The sequence below is a fragment of the Lissotriton vulgaris genome, chromosome 2_1 (assembly GCF_964263255.1).
Source record: "Lissotriton vulgaris chromosome 2_1, aLisVul1.2, whole genome shotgun sequence".
Taxonomy (NCBI): domain Eukaryota; kingdom Metazoa; phylum Chordata; class Amphibia; order Caudata; family Salamandridae; genus Lissotriton; species Lissotriton vulgaris.
The window spans coordinates 2045120998-2045142539 of NC_141687.1; the positions used below are offsets into that span (position 1 = coordinate 2045120998).

A 21542-nucleotide genomic window follows, 5' to 3' on the forward strand; every position below is an offset into this window, starting at 1 on the left:
CATGTGTGCTAGTTATTGGAGCAGGTAAGATGGAAAAACCATGGTACAGGAAAGTAACCGTTTCTTTAGATGGGAGTCACACTTTAATTTGACAAGGCCTACAAGAAGAAAAACAAAAAAATCATATCTTTCGCTTCAACAAATACCTCAAACTCCAACTTGCTGAATAAGCTTTGAACAAATGACTACACCTTTTCATTTTTTTTAATTTGTATTTTATTCTCCACAGATTCGTACAGGGTTATTTCCTAGAATTCCAAGTTCATGTAGAATTGATAGTGAAGCAAAGATCAAGTACACGAGGAGGCAAACTATTCCCAATTTTTTATCCAATTTCCAACCGTTTAAGTGAACTGCCAGAAAAATAAATACAATTGAAACGAGAAGGGAAATGGCAGTATAGGTCATCCCACTGCTATTCACTTCAACGGGCGAAGTATTGACAAAGGCTGTTCTGATGAACCAAGGAAGTCCTAAGCATAGCATATCAAACACGTTGGATCCCACAATATTGGACATGGCCATATCACCCTTTCCTGGAAGAAAAAGAGAATTTAGATGGGTTACTTAAAATGAGTCTGAAAACAAAATTAACTATTAATCATTGTGTTCTGATCTGACCAACAACACACTTAAAGATTCTGTTCAACCCAAAAGATAAAACACTACCTTTAAATATACATTTCAGCAATCCCTTTTACAGGCAAGTTTGGAAGTAGTAAAACACCACATAGGGTAAAACTATTAGTTCATGCTTGCATAGAAATATTTTGCATTTCTATAGTTAACCACAACATTTGGGAATGGTTAATGGCACACAGGGTTCGAGCTCTAGATGTTGTTCGAAGGCCGCCTCATTTTATGAAGGCGAACACCAACAATACATCGGTCGGGTGACCTCTGTTGTAGACATAACCTTTTGCAGTGCACCCTTAGCTGTACCTGGATACATGCTTTTCCCTCTTCCAGGACCGAAGCCCTTAGGAAGACTGCGAGGTGGCATGGTATCACAAACGGATCCTTGGGATAAAGTATAGTGCTTACCTGCTCTGGCAACAAGCACGCTTGCCACAGTATCAGGAATGCTTGTTCCTGCTGCTAGCAAGGTGAGGCCCATCACTGTATCTGGAACTCCCAGCGTTTCCCCTAGAAAACACATAACATGCATTAAACAATGATGTCTAACTATAACTATATCGTCACAATCAATAAATAAAGTCGCATCGTAGGCATCTCAAATTTTAATGCGACAATATAGGGATGCCACCTAACATTAAAAACATCACCATGGTAAACATTCCCAAAATCGAATATTTAAGACAATTTTTGAAAACGAATAGTATTACTTTCGTGTGGTAATGGAACAGCCGTGGAGGTACTCACAAACTTTGGATCGGAGTTCAAGGACACACATGCATTCATGGCAAGCTATTAAGCTTACTTGTAATACAGTAGAAATGTTGAAGGATCTTTAAACTGCTATAATTTTGGCAGTAGACAAAATGTATCGGCCAAATGTATTTTTCCAAACAAATTGGTAATGTTTGCCAGGGATCTCCCAGAAGATTTAAGGATGCAGAATAAATATTGCAGTAGGACTGGATGGCATGCAATTCTGTGGACAATATTTCTGGGCAAAGCAAAATGTATTTTTATTTCTCATCCTTGCCAATTGCTGCTTGTTGGCGCTTGACTCTTCTGTCCACAGTGGTATTGTAACTCATTGTAACTGCCTACAAGCCATCCAGACCTTCACTAGTAGCAGCCTGCAACTGAATTCAGAACAAATATACAAATGTGAACCAGAACATAGACATGCAATGTTAACTGAAGCAAAGCACGAGGTCTCATCTGAACAGATCAGTCTCACAAAAAACAAAAATCTCAATCTCTCTATTTCCAAATCTCTCTCACTTAGCTGTTGTGGTAATAAAAGGGGATAGAAGAGGTAGGGGTTCAAATATATGAACCATCTGAGTTAAAGTCCCTTTAAACCAGCCATTTAACTCCTCTATTAGCTCTAAACTAACCAGGCTGTGCATCATGGTAGCATGGGCCTTCTTCTCAGAAATTACACTCTCTCAAAAGGAGGCAGGTCTTAATCAGGTAGGACTCAACAGAAACTTTGACTCTGATAGTGCCTTCCGAGTTATCCATACTTTATTTAAACACGTGTTCCATGCCTAAACAATAACTGGAGATATTTCATCTACTGGATTCTACACACCCAGATATTCTTCTCTTAACAGAAACTTGGCTATCAAATGAATCCGCTCCTGATATCTTGGCGGCACTCCCAAACAATTACCATATCCTGCTGGCGTATCGTCCATCAGGAAAGGTTGGAGGGGGGGGAGTACCTGCCATCATACGTCAGGAGTTAAAATTGACTTCATTAATCCCATTAGCCTTATGCTCAGTAGATAATTTAGTTATTAAATTGGAGCCGGTCTTGGCTCCTTTGATTTGTGCACTACTATATAGGCCACCTCAGAATATGCCTCTGTTCCCCCACTCACTGGGTGAACAGATGGCCCATTTTACAATGAACCATGCAAATATATTGTTGATTGGTAATTTTAACTACTGGGCCAATGACACTCGGGCGGCCCTCATGCTGGAGAACGAAAGGACCTACTTAATGGGTTAAACTTTACTCAGCGGAAAAACTCTGCCACTCACTTTAAGGGACATACCCTGGACCATGTCTGGATGGCTAATCTAACAGTGTCTGCATTGACAGTGATCCAGCGATTAGGGATCTATAATTTTCATAAACATAGGCATTTACACTACCCAAATAATCTCTTCACGCTGAGGTTCAGTGTGATGCAAGTTTATATCTTTTTCACTACCAACACTATTGAACCTGCATTTCTCTTTATATATTGTGGTGATCGTATCTAAAGTTGAAGTGTTGATGATAATTATGTACTCACTCTACTCAAATAAATAATAAAAGACTGTATGTTTTTATTCAGTTTGTTTATCGTGAATAATGTAAATGAATGCTCATTAATTACAGTCACACAATGCAAAGATACTGATTAGCGCAGAGAGAAAATATTAGCAATGTATAAATCAAACTCATGTCATATAAACAGTGCATTGAAGGAGTGGATAGGCAAAGAGAGAAAAGTTTCAGTGACAAAATTACATTTGCAAATGATTATGCAAATTCGAGAATCAACTATACTAACCCAAATGAGAATTAGGGAATCTATCCCTTTAGCCATAAAGGGCAGCAAGGCCACTCAAGGAGAGTCGAGTGGCAAAGATTTAGTCAGGAAACAAGAAGGCCTCTACAGCAAACTGAGGACAGCGACGATCTCCCACTACCCAACACCAGCCGAAGACCCAACAACCACACCCCCAGGGCACCTAAATTATACCCTAAAACCATAACGTCCAACTCATATATGTTGCAAAAACAATGGAACGATCTTTGTCTCTCATTGGTTAAGGACGGGGTGTCTTTGTCACACCACTCATCATGACCAGTTCACTAAATATCCCATTGTCTTGTACATTCAGCATTACGACAGATTCTACCCAGGAAACAATTTTGAACACAATTACAACACAAATTTCCTAGAGTTTATTTCATGTATAAAGTGTATCAAGTCTTTCATGCTTTCTTTGTTTGCCTCTGCTTCTCATGAGGAAGTTGCTTCGCTTCCATTTGCATATCAAAATGTCTTTTGAAGCTTGGCATTCAGTCAGCACACTGTGAAGGTCGTTTATCATGCCTCTGCGTCCTCTCTTTTTATACAAAACCCATTTTCATTTTTTTCTTTTTCTTGAGTAAATATTAACCCCAAACTGACATGCAGACTTCAAGGCTACAACATCTGCTACTGGAATGGGTTTGGGCATAGCACAAAACTTGAAAATCCAGGCTTCATGGAATTTATTTTAAAGTATAAAATTCTTCTCTTCCAGGAAACTTGGATGATTAACCCTACTCCCATAACTGGATACAAGGAATTTCAGAGCCCCGCCGTAAAGGCAGGAAAACTAGGGAGAGCCAAAGGAGGTCTTTCAACGATTGTCTCAACCGATACTCCATGGCAAGCTTCAATAATATACCTCGAGTCTTCTTGGCTGCAATGTGTCAAACTCGAAGCCCCGCCTCTAACTTGTCTGCTGATACTTAACATCTATATCCATCCAGTGTTCAGTCGGAAAAAGATATGTGTAGACCATTTATTAGCAAAAAAGACAACCCTAAAACTCGCCTACCGGGATGAAAATATCATCCTGTCAGGGGAATATGAACTTACTGCAAGCCATTAACGAGTGTACACACACACCGAAACAACGAGATACGCTCGGCAAGAGATGTGCGGCCAGTCTGGCCGAGCTTTCAATGAGTATGCTAAATGGGAGCAGCCCGACAGACTGTTCAGCTGCACACACCAGGATTACTCACAAATCTGCTTCAACAATAGACTACACTGTCACGGATCATGAGTTCTTCCCCTCTATCACGAACTTCAATATTGGATAGGACTGAAAGCGACCACCAACCGCAAACGTTCACGTTACTAATTAACACAGACAACTCAGTGCCATCCAGAGTACTATCACACCAAACGCAATGCTTTAATTTAAAACGTCTAGCAGATTCGATTAACGCTTTCATGGGGACCTGCACCAACCTCTTAGAAAGATTCAAACAGAAACCATAAACACTCAGGTATGGGAGCGCTTTATCCTAGAATTAAATCAAAAATTTTGCAAGCAGACCACAGGAAAAAAAGTCAAAAGTCACCAAGGGGCTGAATGGTTCACCAAAAACCTCAGGATGCAAAAACAACAATTGAACAAACACCTCAGGAGATTACGCACCCAGTGCTCCGCCCCCTCCCAGGACCTCCTGCAACTAATCACCAAAGCCAGAAAAGACCTAAAAAAAGCCATCAGGGCAGAAAAAACAGTGTTTCAAGAACAAGAAACAAAGGGACTCGAGGCAGTTCTGGGCAATAATCAACCAGTTAGCAAACGGCATGAACCGGCACTACAACTCTGACATCATGGAGGACTCCTGGAGTGCCCACGTTGGATACCTATATAACGATATGTCAATGGTTCGTCCGGTAACTCACGGCCCAGAACCAGGTGAGAAGTCAATTGCTGCAAGCCATACCACAATCACGCCCAACCCTGAAGCATTAGAATATTCTACGCAAATCCGGAAGGAGCAAGTACTAAAAATCATTAAAAAGCTGAGACCCGAGGAAGTCCCAGGACCAAACGGGTTTGCCAAACGCCTTGTTCCGGCACATTCTCCTATTCTGGTCTGAACTCCTCATGCCACTTTTTTCTTCAATTTTAGCTTCTCCTACTATCCAAGACTCTTGGAGGGGAAGTATTTTAAATCCAATATAAAAGTCGGGCGCCCGTTCCGACCCCTCCAACTACCGTCTGACAGCCTTAATTGATGTGGAAGTCAAAATGTATGCATCAAACCTGCTGGCTGACCTGGAGGATTGGGTCGGAAGCAGTAACCTCATCCCCTACACCCAAACAGGATTCAGGGCAGGGATGGGCACACTCACGAACATCTCTGCGGTTACCCTGCTAGACAACTAAGCTCTTGAAAAGTCCAGGCCTTTGTATACATGCTTCATAGACCTGAAAGCAGCCTTCGACAAAGTCCCAAGAGCCACGCTATGGGTAAAAATGCACAACTGGGGTGTTCCAACCAAACTCCTGGATGAATATTCAACTTGTATTCCCAGACGTGCTTTCAGGTCAGGAAAGGCGACAGGCACAGCATAACCAAAAAGATTCAAACCCTTAACGGGTTAAAACAAGGGTGTGTGCTGGCACCCTGCCTCTTTAACATCTATATCGCTGACCTAGATAACCAACTACGGTCAATTCCATCAGACCCCCCAAAACTGGGTAACGTCCCTACACCCAGTCTCCAATACGCGGACGATATTGTGCTCCTCGCTCTAACACCAGTAGGTCTGCAGCGACTCATCACCAAACTAGGAGCTTTTACCACCAATGTCCAATTAACCATCAACCATCAACAAACAAAAGTGATGTGCTTTGCCAGACGAGTTAAAATCAAGGCTCATCACAAATTCACCTGGTACTTGAACGGGCAACCTCTGTCCCCAGTACACTCATATAAATATCTAGGTTTCCTAATAGACCGCAACCTCAACTTCAAATTACAACTGGGGCAAGGTCGTACCAGAGCTAAACAACTGCAGTTCGCCTTCAGAGTCTTAAAGAAAAAACTTACAGGGTGATCTACAGGCCATATGCTTAAAGCTATTTCAGCAAAATTCTTACCCTCTATTTCATACGGCTCGGAAATCCTTAACATTAAAGAGGACATCTCCTTAAACTTAGCACAATCAACTCTTTTTAAGGTCCTATTTTCAATCCCCCCCACCCCCGACACATTTCACCATCCCAAATTCGTTTAGAGTATGGCCTCAGAAACCAGACCCCGACAGACAAGGGGCATTAGTTAAATACTACTGGAGAATGAGGGATGTAGAGGACAACATCGTAGCACACTACTGCTCGAAGGAATTTGAAACCCAATCAAGGCTAAGTAACTCAACGCTCAGTGTTCTGAAAGACTCCCTCGCGGCATTGCAAGTCGAGGAGGCCTGGCTCATCCTCTTACTCCAGTTTTAAAACCGTAGTGAACAACGCAATCAAAAGGACCTCCCTGTTAATGGACTAAAACAGCTGTCTAAAAAAAAAACACGCCTGGGCTGTGATCTAAGGCTATAAGCGGCTGAAACCTCAATCATATTTACTTGATCATTTCTCCCAGGAGAGAAAACACTACTTAACGTTATTGCGGCTGGGGTCATTCCCATCAAAAGATCTGACACCAAAATGGAAATACCCCTGGCAATCCAAGGAATGTTGCTTATGCGGACGTTGGGACGAGTCCCTCCTACACTTACTATGCATATGCCCTTCCCTGGTAGTGACCCGAAGAACGGTCCTCCGGGAAGCTTTCAGGAAGGAACAAATACGGACATGCAGAGCTGCTGTCACCCAATACCTCGGGGGGCTATCAATCCAACTGTCCTGCAGAGCAATAACATTTCTCAAAATGGCAGCAATAGAACTGGAAAAAAAGGAAATAATTCACTAATTTAATAAGTTTCAGCATACCCATTAACAGCATTGTCCTAATGTTTCAAAATCATCTGTTTTTAAATTTAAAATGTATTTTTAATTATGGGGGTTCCCCACACTTTTATGATTTTTTTAATGAAATCAAATAAAAGTATTTATGACTGACATGCAGAAGTGTAGGCCATGTTTACTTTTCTACAGAGAATGAAACGAACATTTATTATTTTCATTGAAATGTAGTTTCAAAGAGCACCATCCCAGCATTGCATTAACCCATGAACAACCCATGTTATTCCTAGCAATTATTATTATCGTGCATTGAAGCAGCATTAGTCTTTTATTCTAAGAGCTTGTGGCCTAGTTTTTCATGCATTTGCACACACATTAATCCATGCATGAGCAAAAGCATTTCCCCTTATTTTATTGTTTTTAATAATAATTTCACAGCACACTGTTAATAAAAGGTTACTGAGGGTTCAATCCGAGCAGGTTTTATTTTCTCAAAACCCTGCTCTATCAACAGTGTCCGCCTGTACATGGTCTGACCACTACTTAACACAGTTTACTATAAACAATATAACCAAGGGCATACCACCAGTAGCTAAAGGGACCATGGGCAGGAACTGGAACAGTATGGACAGAACTCCCTTCCTGAACACCCTGACAAACAAAGTCCCGGTCAGCCAGTCTTCCGTCCCAGCCAGTGAGGAAAGCCTCACCGCGTGGCTTACAGCAGCCAGCAACAAACACGCCCCTCTTAGTATAGTGAGATATGCTGGGCGCCACAAAGCCCAGAAAAGGTTCTCTGCTGATCTAAAAATAAAAAAATTAGCCCTCCGTCAATACAAAAGGAGATGGAGACATAGCTATTCTCCTGACAAAAGAGAGGTCTACCTAACCCAACTCAAGCTATACAAAAATGCAATCTTCACAGCCAAGAATATGTATTTTTCTGTAAAAATCATGAGCTCTTCAAACAGGTCGAAATAAATATTCTCCATTATAAATGAATTATCAAATCCCAAAAGAGTCACAGTAAAACCAATGCCATCTCAAGCACTGTGTAACTCTCTTAACACCTTGGGTGCTAAGGGGTTTCCTCCTCCTGCGCTGGATTTTCAGGATCCCCGTTGTTCATGACAAGGTCAACTCGTCATAAGCACAGGACAGGTGAAACCCATGACGATTTGACCTTGTCATGAGCACTGAAGAGGGTAACACCTTCTTCAGAGATGAAATCGTATCGATCAAAGAAAGCATTCCAAAGTGCAATATCCCCAAGGCACCTCCAACTATGCAGAAAAATTACCATTCTCTCAAGCATTTTCTGGTGATAGACAGCCTGGGTTTTCTTTACATATTGTCCAAAGTAAAAACGGGGTCCCAATCTGACAACTGTCCACCCCACGTCTTAAAAGAGGATTTTCTCTTTACTCCCTAGGTCTGCCCTCTCCCTCCTAAATGAGTCTTCGGATCAGGGCATTGTCCCGAGAGCCTTTAAAGAAGCTATTGTTGTTCCCTTTTAAATAAACCAGGGGCTGATCCTCAGACGTTGACTATCGCCCAATCTCGCTACTCCCCTGCCTGGCCAAGGTAGTAGAATCTGATGTGGCAAAATGCCTATGTGTCTTCATCGAACAGTTTGAATTCCTCGACCCCCGCCAAGCATGATTTCATCCAGCTCATTCAACAGAGGCATTTATACTGATCGTTCGGGACACTTCAGAATGAAACAGATAAAGGATCCCCCCAGGCCTTGGTTCTGTTGGACCGGTCTGCGGCATTTGACACAGTCAATCATGGTATTTCGAAAAATCGTGTCCGAGACGCTGGTCTTCAGGGATCAGCTCTGAGATGGATAGGGTAATTCTTGGAAGACCGTTCCCAGTCAGTCCGCCTATCCCAGCTCACAGCCTACAAAAGGAGTGTAACTTGCGAAGTCCCCCTGGGCTCCTATCTCCTCATCTGTTCAACCTATATCTACTGCCACTCATCCGGTCTTTAAAAGAAAGGAAGGTGTGTACGTTCAACTATGCGGATTATCTACAGTTTATGTTCACCATTAATAACCCTCCTGAATATGTGCTGGAATTTCAAACCACCATGCTGCACATCCGTGATTGGATGATCAGCAACCATTTGAAACTCAATCCAGATAAGACCGAACTTATCCTGATGGGAGGTACTCAGAAACCTTGGAGTCCCCAGTTTTGACCAACCAAGTTGAGTGCACCCCACCGCCCCATCCTCCTCAGCTGAAAGCCTCCGGGTGATATTTAATAGCGATCTCTCTATGAAAACCCAAATTGTATCAGTTACATCTACCTGCTTTCGTCAGCTAAGAAAGATAAGTAAGATCAGCAGACTCCTTACCAGGGAATCTCTGACTCAGTCTGTTCTAGACATGGTGATTTAGATTATGTCAGCTCTCCATACTTCGGCATTCCATAACATCTCACCAGGAGACTCCAACTAGTGCAGAACCAGGCCGCTAGCCCTGCCTTAACATTGGGAGCACTTACCTGATTGGAACTTCGCCGCCACCACCACGGAGTACTACGTAACATCGCCGACACTGCCGCCATTCCCGGTACCACAATACCCGGCAGCACCTGCGGCACGCACGCCGTCATGTCCAGCTAGCGCCAGGAGGAGCTTAAAAGGCTTATACGGCTCAGGTGGAGCGGGAGCCCTGCCTTAACATTGGGGGCACTTACCTGATTGGAACTTCGCCGCCACCGAGTCCTACTCACATTGCCGACACTGCCGCCATTCCCGGGACCCCAATACCCGGCAGCACCTGCGGCACGCACTCCGCCAACACGTCCAGCTAGCGCCAGGAGGCGCTTAAAAGGCTTACAGAGCTCCCGCGTCACGGGACGCGCGCGGGCTGTACCGGGCGAAGCCCGGTCCAAGGGCAGGCCCGTCTGAGCCCCTCTGAGACCGGACGAGGCCAGACTAAATCCCCCAATCCAGCAAGAGAAAATGCCACGAATTAGGAATCTTTCGGGTGAAGGCAACCTATAACATTCAGCTGGCTGGACTTGCCAGTGACGAGTCGGGATTGGCATCTTGAGGTTGGGCTTTTCTTCTTGTAGCTGCGGATCCAGGCTGGTTTTATCTAGAGTGGCGTGACTGAAGACAAAACCTGGGAGTTTCCTACGTCAGGAAGGACTCTAGTGCAGGTACTGGCAGTGTTGGAACTTACCCGGTATCGGCTCAGTGTGAATCTTAGGCTCCATCCAGATATTCTAGGATTTGCTCCCGGTATTGGATGAACAAATTATAACGCCTTAGAATCCACTTTGATGGTGTAGCTAGAACTTATTCTCGCTAGATATATGCATTGGAGAATTTTAATGTGCTTGACTGTTTTGAAGAAGCGCTGGTTGTTAAATAACTTGTTTATAGTATAAATTTTAGTCAGGAGGAACTTCCTAATATCATGGATTATATAGACTTATGCACTCACGTTTACTTTCTTAATGCACATGCTGATTATATTGTAATTGTTATTGCTAAACTGCAGGGAGCAATTACTGGAAGTTATTTATTGGGTTAAGAATGAGTAGGCATAAAATTATTCCAGGAAAAAGCGTTGTAGGAACGCTAGATGTCTTCTTAACGAGGGCTGAATCAGTTCTCAAAAATGAAATTCTGATGACAGAACATAGATTATTCTTGGAGCCTTTTGTAGCTCAAGGTAGGCTCTCTCTTACCCCCGCGTTTCCCGCAGTCTCACCAACCATAAATCAAGCCTTACAGCAAGATCAGTTAAGCCAATCCTCTGTTGGAATTTCTGTATCACCAAATATTCCTGCTTGTAGAGCAGGAATCTAGTCCAAACAAAACTAGAATGACAACTAGAGGGCAGAAAGCTACGAGGAAAACGAATCGCCCAAATAATTTGCCTGAGGTAGTGAGGAAAACTCGGGGTGTTTTGAAAACAAAGAAACCTGTGACAAATCCTTCAAAGAGAACTAAGGATGTAGACCCTTCAATAGGTATTAGTCTTGAGGGTAATACTTCTATTATATATCAAGAAAAGGTAGGGCCAGCAACTGAATCTAGATTAGAGGGTGAATTCTGGGGTAAGTTAGAATCTATGTTACATATAATAATAGATCCCATTATGCAGAAAATAAGCTCTGTTGAGAACAGGTTGTGTAGTCTAGAGAAGATGTTGGTATCTGCCCCCCAATGGAATCAAGGGCAATCTCGAACATGCCTACAGCTTTAGCTTTTATGTAAGGGGAAGAGTAGGACAAGACAGAGTTGGAGGAGATCCTGATGCTCGGCCATCTGCTACTAGTAGGGCTCCTGCAGTGAATGGCTCTACTAACCTAAAGTCCGTTAGCATAGTTCCTGTAGTTTCTAGACAGCCTCCATCTACAACAACACGGCCCCCTACCATGCAGAGAGATCAGATACAAGTAGATAAGACTCTACATGTGGCAGCCCTCCCTCCTAACGACCTTCCACCAGAATCAACTCTGTATGTAGTGATTCTGGGGAATGTCCCTGCTTTACAATAAGGGAAGAGGGAAGATTATGACCAGCTCCTGAATAAAATAAATCACTGGGTTAAACAAAACACCACGATTGGCCCGTGTATACTTAATAACATACTTATGGCATGCAGGGTTAATTGGATAGGGGGCTCACGTAAACAAGGGATGGGTGACTGTATTGTTATAAACTTTGATAATCCCCATATAGCCTGTAGGCTATTTGCCAGGGATTTCAGTTTGACCCCCCTGGTGGGCTCTGCCATTAAGATACTATCCCTGGGCTTTTTCTACAGGCCGCCCAATGGTTGATAGGGAGGAATCATTAGTAAGGGGTGGCCGTGCAAGGCCATATACCAGTTTCCATTCTATTCCCCAGGCTTACCCACCGATACCTGTAGATAGGCCATTTGATACTAATTTTAGTATAGTTCTACAGAACAGGTTTGATACCCTGTCTGGCATGGAAGAATGTGATTGACTGGGGGGTCATCATTTAATAGGGCCCGAGAAGGTGTTATCGACCCAGGATCAAGGGGATGTAGCCTTAAGACCGTCAAGGGAGCCCCCTAATAACTTCCTATTGTGGAATATAGCGTGTGTTAGCAGCGAAACTAAAGGATCCTAGATGGGTAGCTTTTATTAAATATTTTCAGGTAATCTGCCTACAGGAAACGTGGTCGCTAGATGATGATCTACTCCTGGATGGGGTATAAGGCCTTTTTTGTTTCAGCTAGACCATCCAGGAGTGGGAGACAGAGGCGGATTGGCTACATATATTTAAGTGGCTATGAACTGTAAATTACAGTTAATACCTATTTCTCATCCTGATATTCAGGTGAAAATGGCCCGTAAAGGAGGCCTGAGTTGGGGAATTATTATTTTTATAACCCTTTCTTGCCCTCAACAGAGTGCAGTAACCAATTTGCACTGGGAGATGCTATAAAACAATCACTGAGTGCTAGTCTTCACAGTCTCCTGGTAGCCCGTGATTTTAATGTACACCCATGTGGCGAGCCTTTCACGGCTTGTATGTCTGGATTAGGTTGCCCACGTATACACGGGTTTCACTTTGAGCATTCTGGTCAAGGTGAGATGATAAATGATTTGATTAATGAATTAGATCTGATGGCCTCAATGTCTTTAACCACCCCTTACACTAATTTCACTGTGCCCACATTTAAGGGCCAGGGAAAAGAATATTTTATAGATATTTTAATTTCGTCCTCATTACAGTAATTTGTGAATAATTTTAGAATCTCAGGGAGCGAATTTAGTGACCATAATCCCCTAACGCTGTATCTGTCAGGTTTACTGGCAGATAAGGGTGCGGAGGAAGTGAATAAGGGCCTACTACGCCCAACCGATGGTAGGTGTAGATTAAAATGGTCTTGAGTAACTCCAGAAATATTTTATAATGAGGTTAAATCAGTGTGTAGCAATGAACTGTCCCTCTGTTTAGAGGAGCAATCTACGCCAATAGAGATATTAAATGCTTATAATATCATTTCGCATAAGGTGTCCATGCTTCTATCTGCCCCAGTGAAAGGAAAAGCTAGGTCGGGACCTAGATGGTTTGACCCTCACTGCTCCAAAGCTGCAAAAAGGTTGAGGGAGGCCTTATAAAAAAAACAGAAATCAAACTGACGTTTTAAATTGTCGTAGGGGGTATAAGGTGGCCCTCACCATTCGAAAGGAAGTACTAAAAGATGAAGCATGGAGGGAATCGCTAGAATCTAGTACCCTTAGAAATAGCTCAAAGTTTTGGGGCATTGTGAACAGGCCTCTGTTTACTCAGGAAGGGGGGGGGGGCTTGAATCCTATATAACAGAGGAGGAGTGGGTAACACACTTTGAATCTATGTTTGATATTAGACATGGGCATAGTGACAGTGAGCTTCGTGACACACATGAGGCAGTAATAAAATTCGAGATGGGCGAAATTCCGGAAGGTATAATGGGATTAACCGTGGGTAAAGCACCTGGGCTGGGTGGGATCCCCCCAGATCTTTTTAAGTCAGATCCTTCCTTTTGGGCCCCGATATTAGAACATGTATTCAATGCGTCAGCACAGTATGGCTGTCCTGAGCCATGGGCAACATCTACAATAGTTCCCGTTTTTAAAAAAGGTGACAGAAATAGTACCCTGTGTTATAAACCCATTTCTTTAACTGATTCTGTGATAAAGGTGGTAGGTCGGGTCCTTCTTCAGAGACGGATATTGTGGGCTGAGTAACATATGATTTTGTCGGAAGTTCAATACGGTTTTGTGCGTGGCGGTCTACTATAGCTCAATGTCTTAATTTAATCTTGATATTGAGCAAGTACACCGTTGCAGGTACTGGGACCTTCCATCTGGCCTTCATGGATCTGTCATCAGCTTTCGACTGTGTTAACAGGAGGATGCTATGGCAGTCCATGAGGGCTATGGGAGTGGATAATGGTATTGTTAACTTCCTGGAGGACATGAACAAGTCCACCAAAGCCAAGGTTAGGTTTTCTCAGGATTTGCAGGTCACAAGGGATTTTAATATCAAAAAGGGAGTCTGGCAAGGCTGTATACTGGCCCCCTTTTTATTTAACTTTTATATTAATGACCTGGATAATGTTTTAAGAGCTACTGGTGGAGATTAACCGAGTGTAGGACGGCGCAGGATTCTTGTCCTGCTATATGTGGATGACACCGTTCTTATATCCAGGACTGAAAAAGGGCTTCAAACGCTTTTATCTGCTTTTGCAAGTTTTATGTTAGACAGGGATCTGTTGATTAACAATTCTGTTGATACGCGGACGATATTGTGCTCCGCGCTCTAACACCAGTAGGTCTGCAGCGACTCATCACCAAACTAGGAGCTTTTACCACCAATGTCCAATTAACCATCAACCATCAACAAACAAAAGTGATGTGCTTTGCCAGACGAGTTAAAATCAAGGCTCATCACAAATTCACCTGGTACTTGAACGGGCAACCTCTGTCCCCAGTACACTCATATAAATATCTAGGTTTCCTAATAGACCGCAACCTCAACTTCAAATTACAACTGGGGCAAGGTCGTACCAGAGCTAAACAACTGCAGTTCGCCTTCAGAGTCTTAAAGAAAAAACTTACAGGGTGATCTACAGGCCATATGCTTAAAGCTATTTCAGCAAAATTCTTACCCTCTATTTCATACGGCTCGGAAATCCTTAACATTAAAGAGGACATCTCCTTAAACTTAGCACAATCAACTCTTTTTAAGGTCCTATTTTCAATCCTCCCCACCCCCGACACATTTCACCATCCCAAATTCGTTTAGAGTATGGCCTCAGAAACCAGACCCCGACAGACAAGGGGCATTAGTTAAATACTACTGGAGAATGAGGGATGTAGAGGACAACATCGTAGCACACTACTGCTCGAAGGAATTTGAAACCCAATCCAGGCTAAGTAACTCAACGCTCAGTGTTCTGAAAGACTCCCTCGCGGCATTGCAAGTCGAGGAGGCCTGGCTCACCCTCTTACTCCAGTTTTAAAACCGTAGTGAACAACGCAATCAAAAGGACCTCCCTGTTAATGGACTAAAACAGCTGTCTAAAAAAAAAGCACGCCTGGGCTGTGATTTAATGCTATAAGCGGCTGAAACCTCAATCATATTTACTTGATCATTTCTCCCAGGAGAGAAAACACTACTTAACGTTATTGCGGCTGGGGTCATTCCCATCAAAAGATCTGACACCAAAATGGAAATACCCCTGGCAATCCAAGGAATGTTGCTTATGCGGACGTTGGGACGAGTCCCTCCTACACTTACTATGCATATGCCCTTCCCTGGTAGTGACCCGAAGAACGGTCCTCCGGGAAGCTTTCAGGAAGGAACAAATACGGACATGCAGAGCTGCTGTCACCCAATACCTCGGGGGGCTATCAATCCAACTGTCCTGCAGAGCAATAACATTTCTCAAAATGGCAGCAATAGAACTGGAAAAAAAGGAAATAATTCACTAATTTAATAAGTTTCAGCATACCCATTAACAGCATTGTCCTAATGTTTCAAAATCATCTGTTTTTAAATTTAAAATGTATTTTTAATTATGGGGGTTCCCCACACTTTTATGATTTTTTTAATGAAATCAAATAAAAGTATTTATGACTGACATGCAGAAGTGTAGGCCATGTTTACTTTTCTACAGAGAATGAAACGAACATTTATTATTTTCATTGAAATGTAGTTTCAAAGAGCACCATCCCAGCATTGCATTAACCCATGAACAACCCATGTTATTCCTAGCAATTATTATTATCGTGCATTGAAGCAGCATTAGTCTTTTATTCTAAGAGCTTGTGGCCTAGTTTTTCATGCATTTGCACACACATTAATCCATGCATGAGCAAAAGCATTTCCCCTTATTTTATTGTTTTTAATAATAATTTCACAGCACACTGTTAATAAAAGGTTACTGAGGGTTCAATCCGAGCAGGTTTTATTTTCTCAAAACCCTGCTCTATCAACAGTGTCCGCCTGTACATGGTCTGACCACTACTTAACACAGTTTACTATAAACAATATAACCAAGGGCATACCACCAGTAGCTAAAGGGACCATGGGCAGGAACTGGAACAGTATGGACAGAACTCCCTTCCTGAACACCCTGACAAACAAAGTCCCGGTCAGCCAGTCTTCCGTCCCAGCCAGTGAGGAAAGCCTCACCGCGTGGCTTACAGCAGCCAGCAACAAACACGCCCCTCTTAGTATAGTGAGATATGCTGGGCGCCACAAAGCCCAGAAAAGGTTCTCTGCTGATCTAAAAATAAAAAAATTAGCCCTCCGTCAATACAAAAGGAGATGGAGACATAGCTATTCTCCTGACAAAAGAGAGGTCTACCTAACCCAACTCAAGCTATACAAAAATGCAATCTTCACAGCCAAGAATATGTATTTTTCTGTAAAAATCATGAGCTCTTCAAACAGGTCGAAATAAATATTCTCCATTATAAATGAATTATCAAATCCCAAAAGAGTCACAGTAAAACCAATGCCATCTCAAGCACTGTGTAACTCTCTTAACACCTTGGGTGCTAAGGGGTTTCCTCCTCCTGCGCTGGATTTTCAGGATCCCCGTTGTTCATGACAAGGTCAACTCGTCATAAGCACAGGACAGGTGAAACCCATGACGATTTGACCTTGTCATGAGCACTGAAGATGGTAACACCTTCTTCAGAGATGAAATCGTATCGATCAAAGAAAGCATTCCAAAGTGCAATATCCCCAAGGCACCTCCAACTATGCAGAAAAATTACCATTCTCTCAAGCATTTTCTGGTGATAGACAGCCTGGGTTTTCTTTACATATTGTCCAAAGTAAAAACGGGGTCCCAATCTGACAACTGTCCACCCCACGTCTTAAAAGAGGATTTTCTCTTTACTCCCTAGGTCTGCCCTCTCCCTCCTAAATGAGTCTTCGGATCAGGGCATTGTCCCGAGAGCCTTTAAAGAAGCTATTGTTGTTCCCTTTTAAATAAACCAGGGGCTGATCCTCAGACGTTGACTATCGCCCAATCTCGCTACTCCCCTGCCTGGCCAAGGTAGTAGAATCTGATGTGGCAAAATGCCTATGTGTCTTCATCGAACAGTTTGAATTCCTCGACCCCCGCCAAGCATGATTTCATCCAGCTCATTCAACAGAGGCATTTATACTGATCGTTCGGGACACTTCAGAATGAAACAGATAAAGGATCCCCCCAGGCCTTGGTTCTGTTGGACCGGTCTGCGGCATTTGACACAGTCAATCATGGTATTTCGAAAAATCGTGTCCGAGACGCTGGTCTTCAGGGATCAGCTCTGAGATGGATAGGGTAATTCTTGGAAGACCGTTCCCAGTCAGTCCGCCTATCCCAGCTCACAGCCTACAAAAGGAGTGTAACTTGCGAAGTCCCCCTGGGCTCCTATCTCCTCATCTGTTCAACCTATATCTACTGCCACTCATCCGGTCTTTAAAAGAAAGGAAGGTGTGTACGTTCAACTATGCGGATTATCTACAGTTTATGTTCACCATTAATAACCCTCCTGAATATGTGCTGGAATTTCAAACCACCATGCTGCACATCCGTGATTGGATGATCAGCAACCATTTGAAACTCAATCCAGATAAGACCGAACTTATCCTGATGGGAGGTACTCAGAAACCTTGGAGTCCCCAGTTTTGACCAACCAAGTTGAGTGCACCCCACCGCCCCATCCTCCTCAGCTGAAAGCCTCCGGGTGATATTTAATAGCGATCTCTCTATGAAAACCCAAATTGTATCAGTTACATCTACCTGCTTTCGTCAGCTAAGAAAGATAAGTAAGATCAGCAGACTCCTTACCAGGGAATCTCTGACTCAGTCTGTTCTAGACATGGTGATTTAGATTATGTCAGCTCTCCATACTTCGGCATTCCATAACATCTCACCAGGAGACTCCAACTAGTGCAGAACCAGGCCGCTAGCCCTGCCTTAACATTGGGAGCACTTACCTGATTGGAACTTCGCCGCCACCACCACGGAGTACTACGGAACATCGCCGACACTGCCGCCATTCCCGGTACCACAATACCCGGCAGCACCTGCGGCACGCACGCCGTCATGTCCAGCTAGCGCCAGGAGGAGCTTAAAAGGCTTATACGGCTCAGGTGGAGCGGGAGCCCTGCCTTAACATTGGGGGCACTTACCTGATTGGAACTTCGCCGCCACCGAGTCCTACTCACATTGCCGACACTGCCGCCATTCCCGGGACCCCAATACCCGGCAGCACCTGCGGCACGCACTCCGCCAACACGTCCAGCTAGCGCCAGGAGGCGCTTAAAAGGCTTACAGAGCTCCCGCGTCACGGGACGCGCGCGGGCTGTACCGGGCGAAGCCCGGTCCAAGGGCAGGCCCGTCTGAGCCCCTCTGAGACCGGACGAGGCCAGACTAAATCCCCCAATCCAGCAAGAGAAAATGCCACGAATTAGGAATCTTTCGGGTGAAGGCAACCTATAACATTCAGCTGGCTGGACTTGCCAGTGACGAGTCGGGATTGGCATCTTGAGGTTGGGCTTTTCTTCTTGTAGCTGCGGATCCAGGCTGGTTTTATCTAGAGTGGCGTGACTGAAGACAAAACCTGGGAGTTTCCTACGTCAGGAAGGACTCTAGTGCAGGTACTGGCAGTGTTGGAACTTACCCGGTATCGGCTCAGTGTGAATCTTAGGCTCCATCCAGATATTCTAGGATTTGCTCCCGGTATTGGATGAACAAATTATAACGCCTTAGAATCCACTTTGATGGTGTAGCTAGAACTTATTCTCGCTAGATATATGCATTGGAGAATTTTAATGTGCTTGACTGTTTTGAAGAAGCGCTGGTTGTTAAGTTGTTAAATAACTTGTTTATAGTATAAATTTTAGTCAGGAGGAACTTCCTAATATCATGGATTATATAGACTTATGCACTCACGTTTACTTTCTTAATGCACATGCTGATTATATTGTAATTGTTATTGCTAAACTGCAGGGAGCAATTACTGGAAGTTATTTATTGGGTTAAGAATGAGTAGGCATAAAATTATTCCAGGAAAAAGCGTTGTAGGAACGCTAGATGTCTTCTTAACGAGGGCTGAATCAGTTCTCAAAAATGAAATTCTGATGACAGAACATAGATTATTCTTGGAGCCTTTTGTAGCTCAAGGTAGGCTCTCTCTTACCCCCGCGTTTCCCGCAGTCTCACCAACCATAAATCAAGCCTTACAGCAAGATCAGTTAAGCCAATCCTCTGTTGGAATTTCTGTATCACCAAATATTCCTGCTTGTAGAGCAGGAATCTAGTCCAAACAAAACTAGAATGACAACTAGAGGGCAGAAAGCTACGAGGAAAACGAATCGCCCAAATAATTTGCCTGAGGTAGTGAGGAAAACTCGGGGTGTTTCGAAAACAAAGAAACCTGTGACAAATCCTTCAAAGAGAACTAAGGATGTAGACCCTTCAATAGGTATTAGTCTTGAGGGTAATACTTCTATTATATATCAAGAAAAGGTAGGGCCAGCAACTGAATCTAGATTAGAGGGTGAATTCTGGGGTAAGTTAGAATCTATGTTACATATAATAATAGATCCCATTATGCAGAAAATAAGCTCTGTTGAGAACAGGTTGTGTAGTCTAGAGAAGATGTTGGTATCTGCCCCCCAATGGAATCAAGGGCAATCTCGAACATGCCTACAGCTTTAGCTTTTATGTAAGGGGAAGAGTAGGACAAGACAGAGTTGGAGGAGATCCTGATGCTCGGCCATCTGCTACTAGTAGGGCTCCTGCAGTGAATGGCTCTACTAACCTAAAGTCCGTTAGCATAGTTCCTGTAGTTTCTAGACAGCCTCCATCTACAACAACACGGCCCCCTACCATGCAGAGAGATCAGATACAAGTAGATAAGACTCTACATGTGGCAGCCCTCCCTCCTAACGACCTTCCACCAGAATCAACTCTGTATGTAGTGATTCTGGGGAATGTCCCTGCTTTACAATAAGGGAAGAGGGAAGATTATGACCAGCTCCTGAATAAAATAAATCACTGGGTTAAACAAAACACCACGATTGGCCCGTGTATACTTAATAACATACTTATGGCATGCAGGGTTAATTGGATAGGGGGCTCACGTAAACAAGGGATGGGTGACTGTATTGTTATAAACTTTGATAATCCCCATATAGCCTGTAGGCTACTTGCCAGGGATTTCAGTTTGACCCCCCTGGTGGGCTCTGCCATTAAGATACTACCCCTGGGCTTTTTCTACAGGCCGCCCAATGGTTGATAGGGAGGAATCATTAGTAAGGGGTGGCCGTGCAAGGCCATATACCAGTTTCCATTCTATTCCCCAGGCTTACCCACCGATACCTGTAGATAGGCCATTTGATACTAATTTTAGTATAGTTCTACAGAACAGGTTTGATACCCTGTCTGGCATGGAAGAATGTGATTGACTGGGGGGTCATCATTTAATAGGGCCCGAGAAGGTGTTATCGACCCAGGATCAAGGGGATGTAGCCTTAAGACCGTCAAGGGAGCCCCCTAATAACTTCCTATTGTGGAATATAGCGTGGGTTAGCAGCGAAACTAAAGGATCCTAGATGGGTAGCTTTTATTAAATATTTTCAGGTAATCTGCCTACAGGAAACGTGGTCGCTAGATGATGATCTACTCCTGGATGGGGTATAAGGCCTTTTTTGTTTCTGCTAGGTCATCCAGGAGTGGGAGACAGAGGCGGATTGGCTACATATATTTAAGTGGCTATGAACTGTAAATTACAGTTAATACCTATTTCTCATCCTGATATTCAGGTGAAAATGGCCCGTAAAGGAGGCCTGAGTTGGGGAATTATTATTTTTATAACCCTTTCTTGCCCTCAACAGAGTGCAGTAACCAATTTGCACTGGGAGATGCTATAAAACAATCACTGAGTGCTAGTCTTCACAGTCTCCTGGTAGCCCGTGATTTTAATGTACACCCATGTGGCGAGCCTTTCACGGCTTGTATGTCTGGATTAGGTTGCCCACGTATACACGGGTTTCACTTTGAGCATTCTGGTCAAGGTGAGATGATAAATGATTTGATTAATGAATTAGATCTGATGGCCTCAATGTCTTTAACCACCCCTTACACTAATTTCACTGTGCCCACATTTAAGGGCCAGGGAAAAGAATATTTTATAGATATTTTAATTTCGTCCTCATTACAGTAATTTGTGAATAATTTTAGAATCTCAGGGAGCGAATTTAGTGACCATAATCCCCTAACGCTGTATCTGTCAGGTTTACTGGCAGATAAGGGTGCGGAGGAAGTGAATAAGGGCCTACTACGCCCAACCGATGGTAGGTGTAGATTAAAATGGTCTTGAGTAACTCCAGAAATATTTTATAATGAGGTTAAA

At 43.4% G+C, this 21542-nt stretch overlaps 1 protein-coding gene across 1 annotated transcript in view; it reads right to left on the bottom strand.

Annotated features, from left to right (window-relative positions):
- Window positions 1-216: 216 nt before the first annotated feature.
- Window positions 217-21542, bottom strand: part of SLC24A5 (solute carrier family 24 member 5) — a 260856-nt gene continuing 239530 nt past the window's right edge. The window contains exons 8-9 of the mRNA XM_086959008.1: window positions 1045-1146; window positions 217-536 (exon numbers count right to left, since the gene is read on the bottom strand). Coding sequence (XP_086815134.1) covers window positions 217-536; window positions 1045-1146 — 422 coding nt within the window. The remainder of the gene's footprint in view (window positions 537-1044; window positions 1147-21542) is intronic.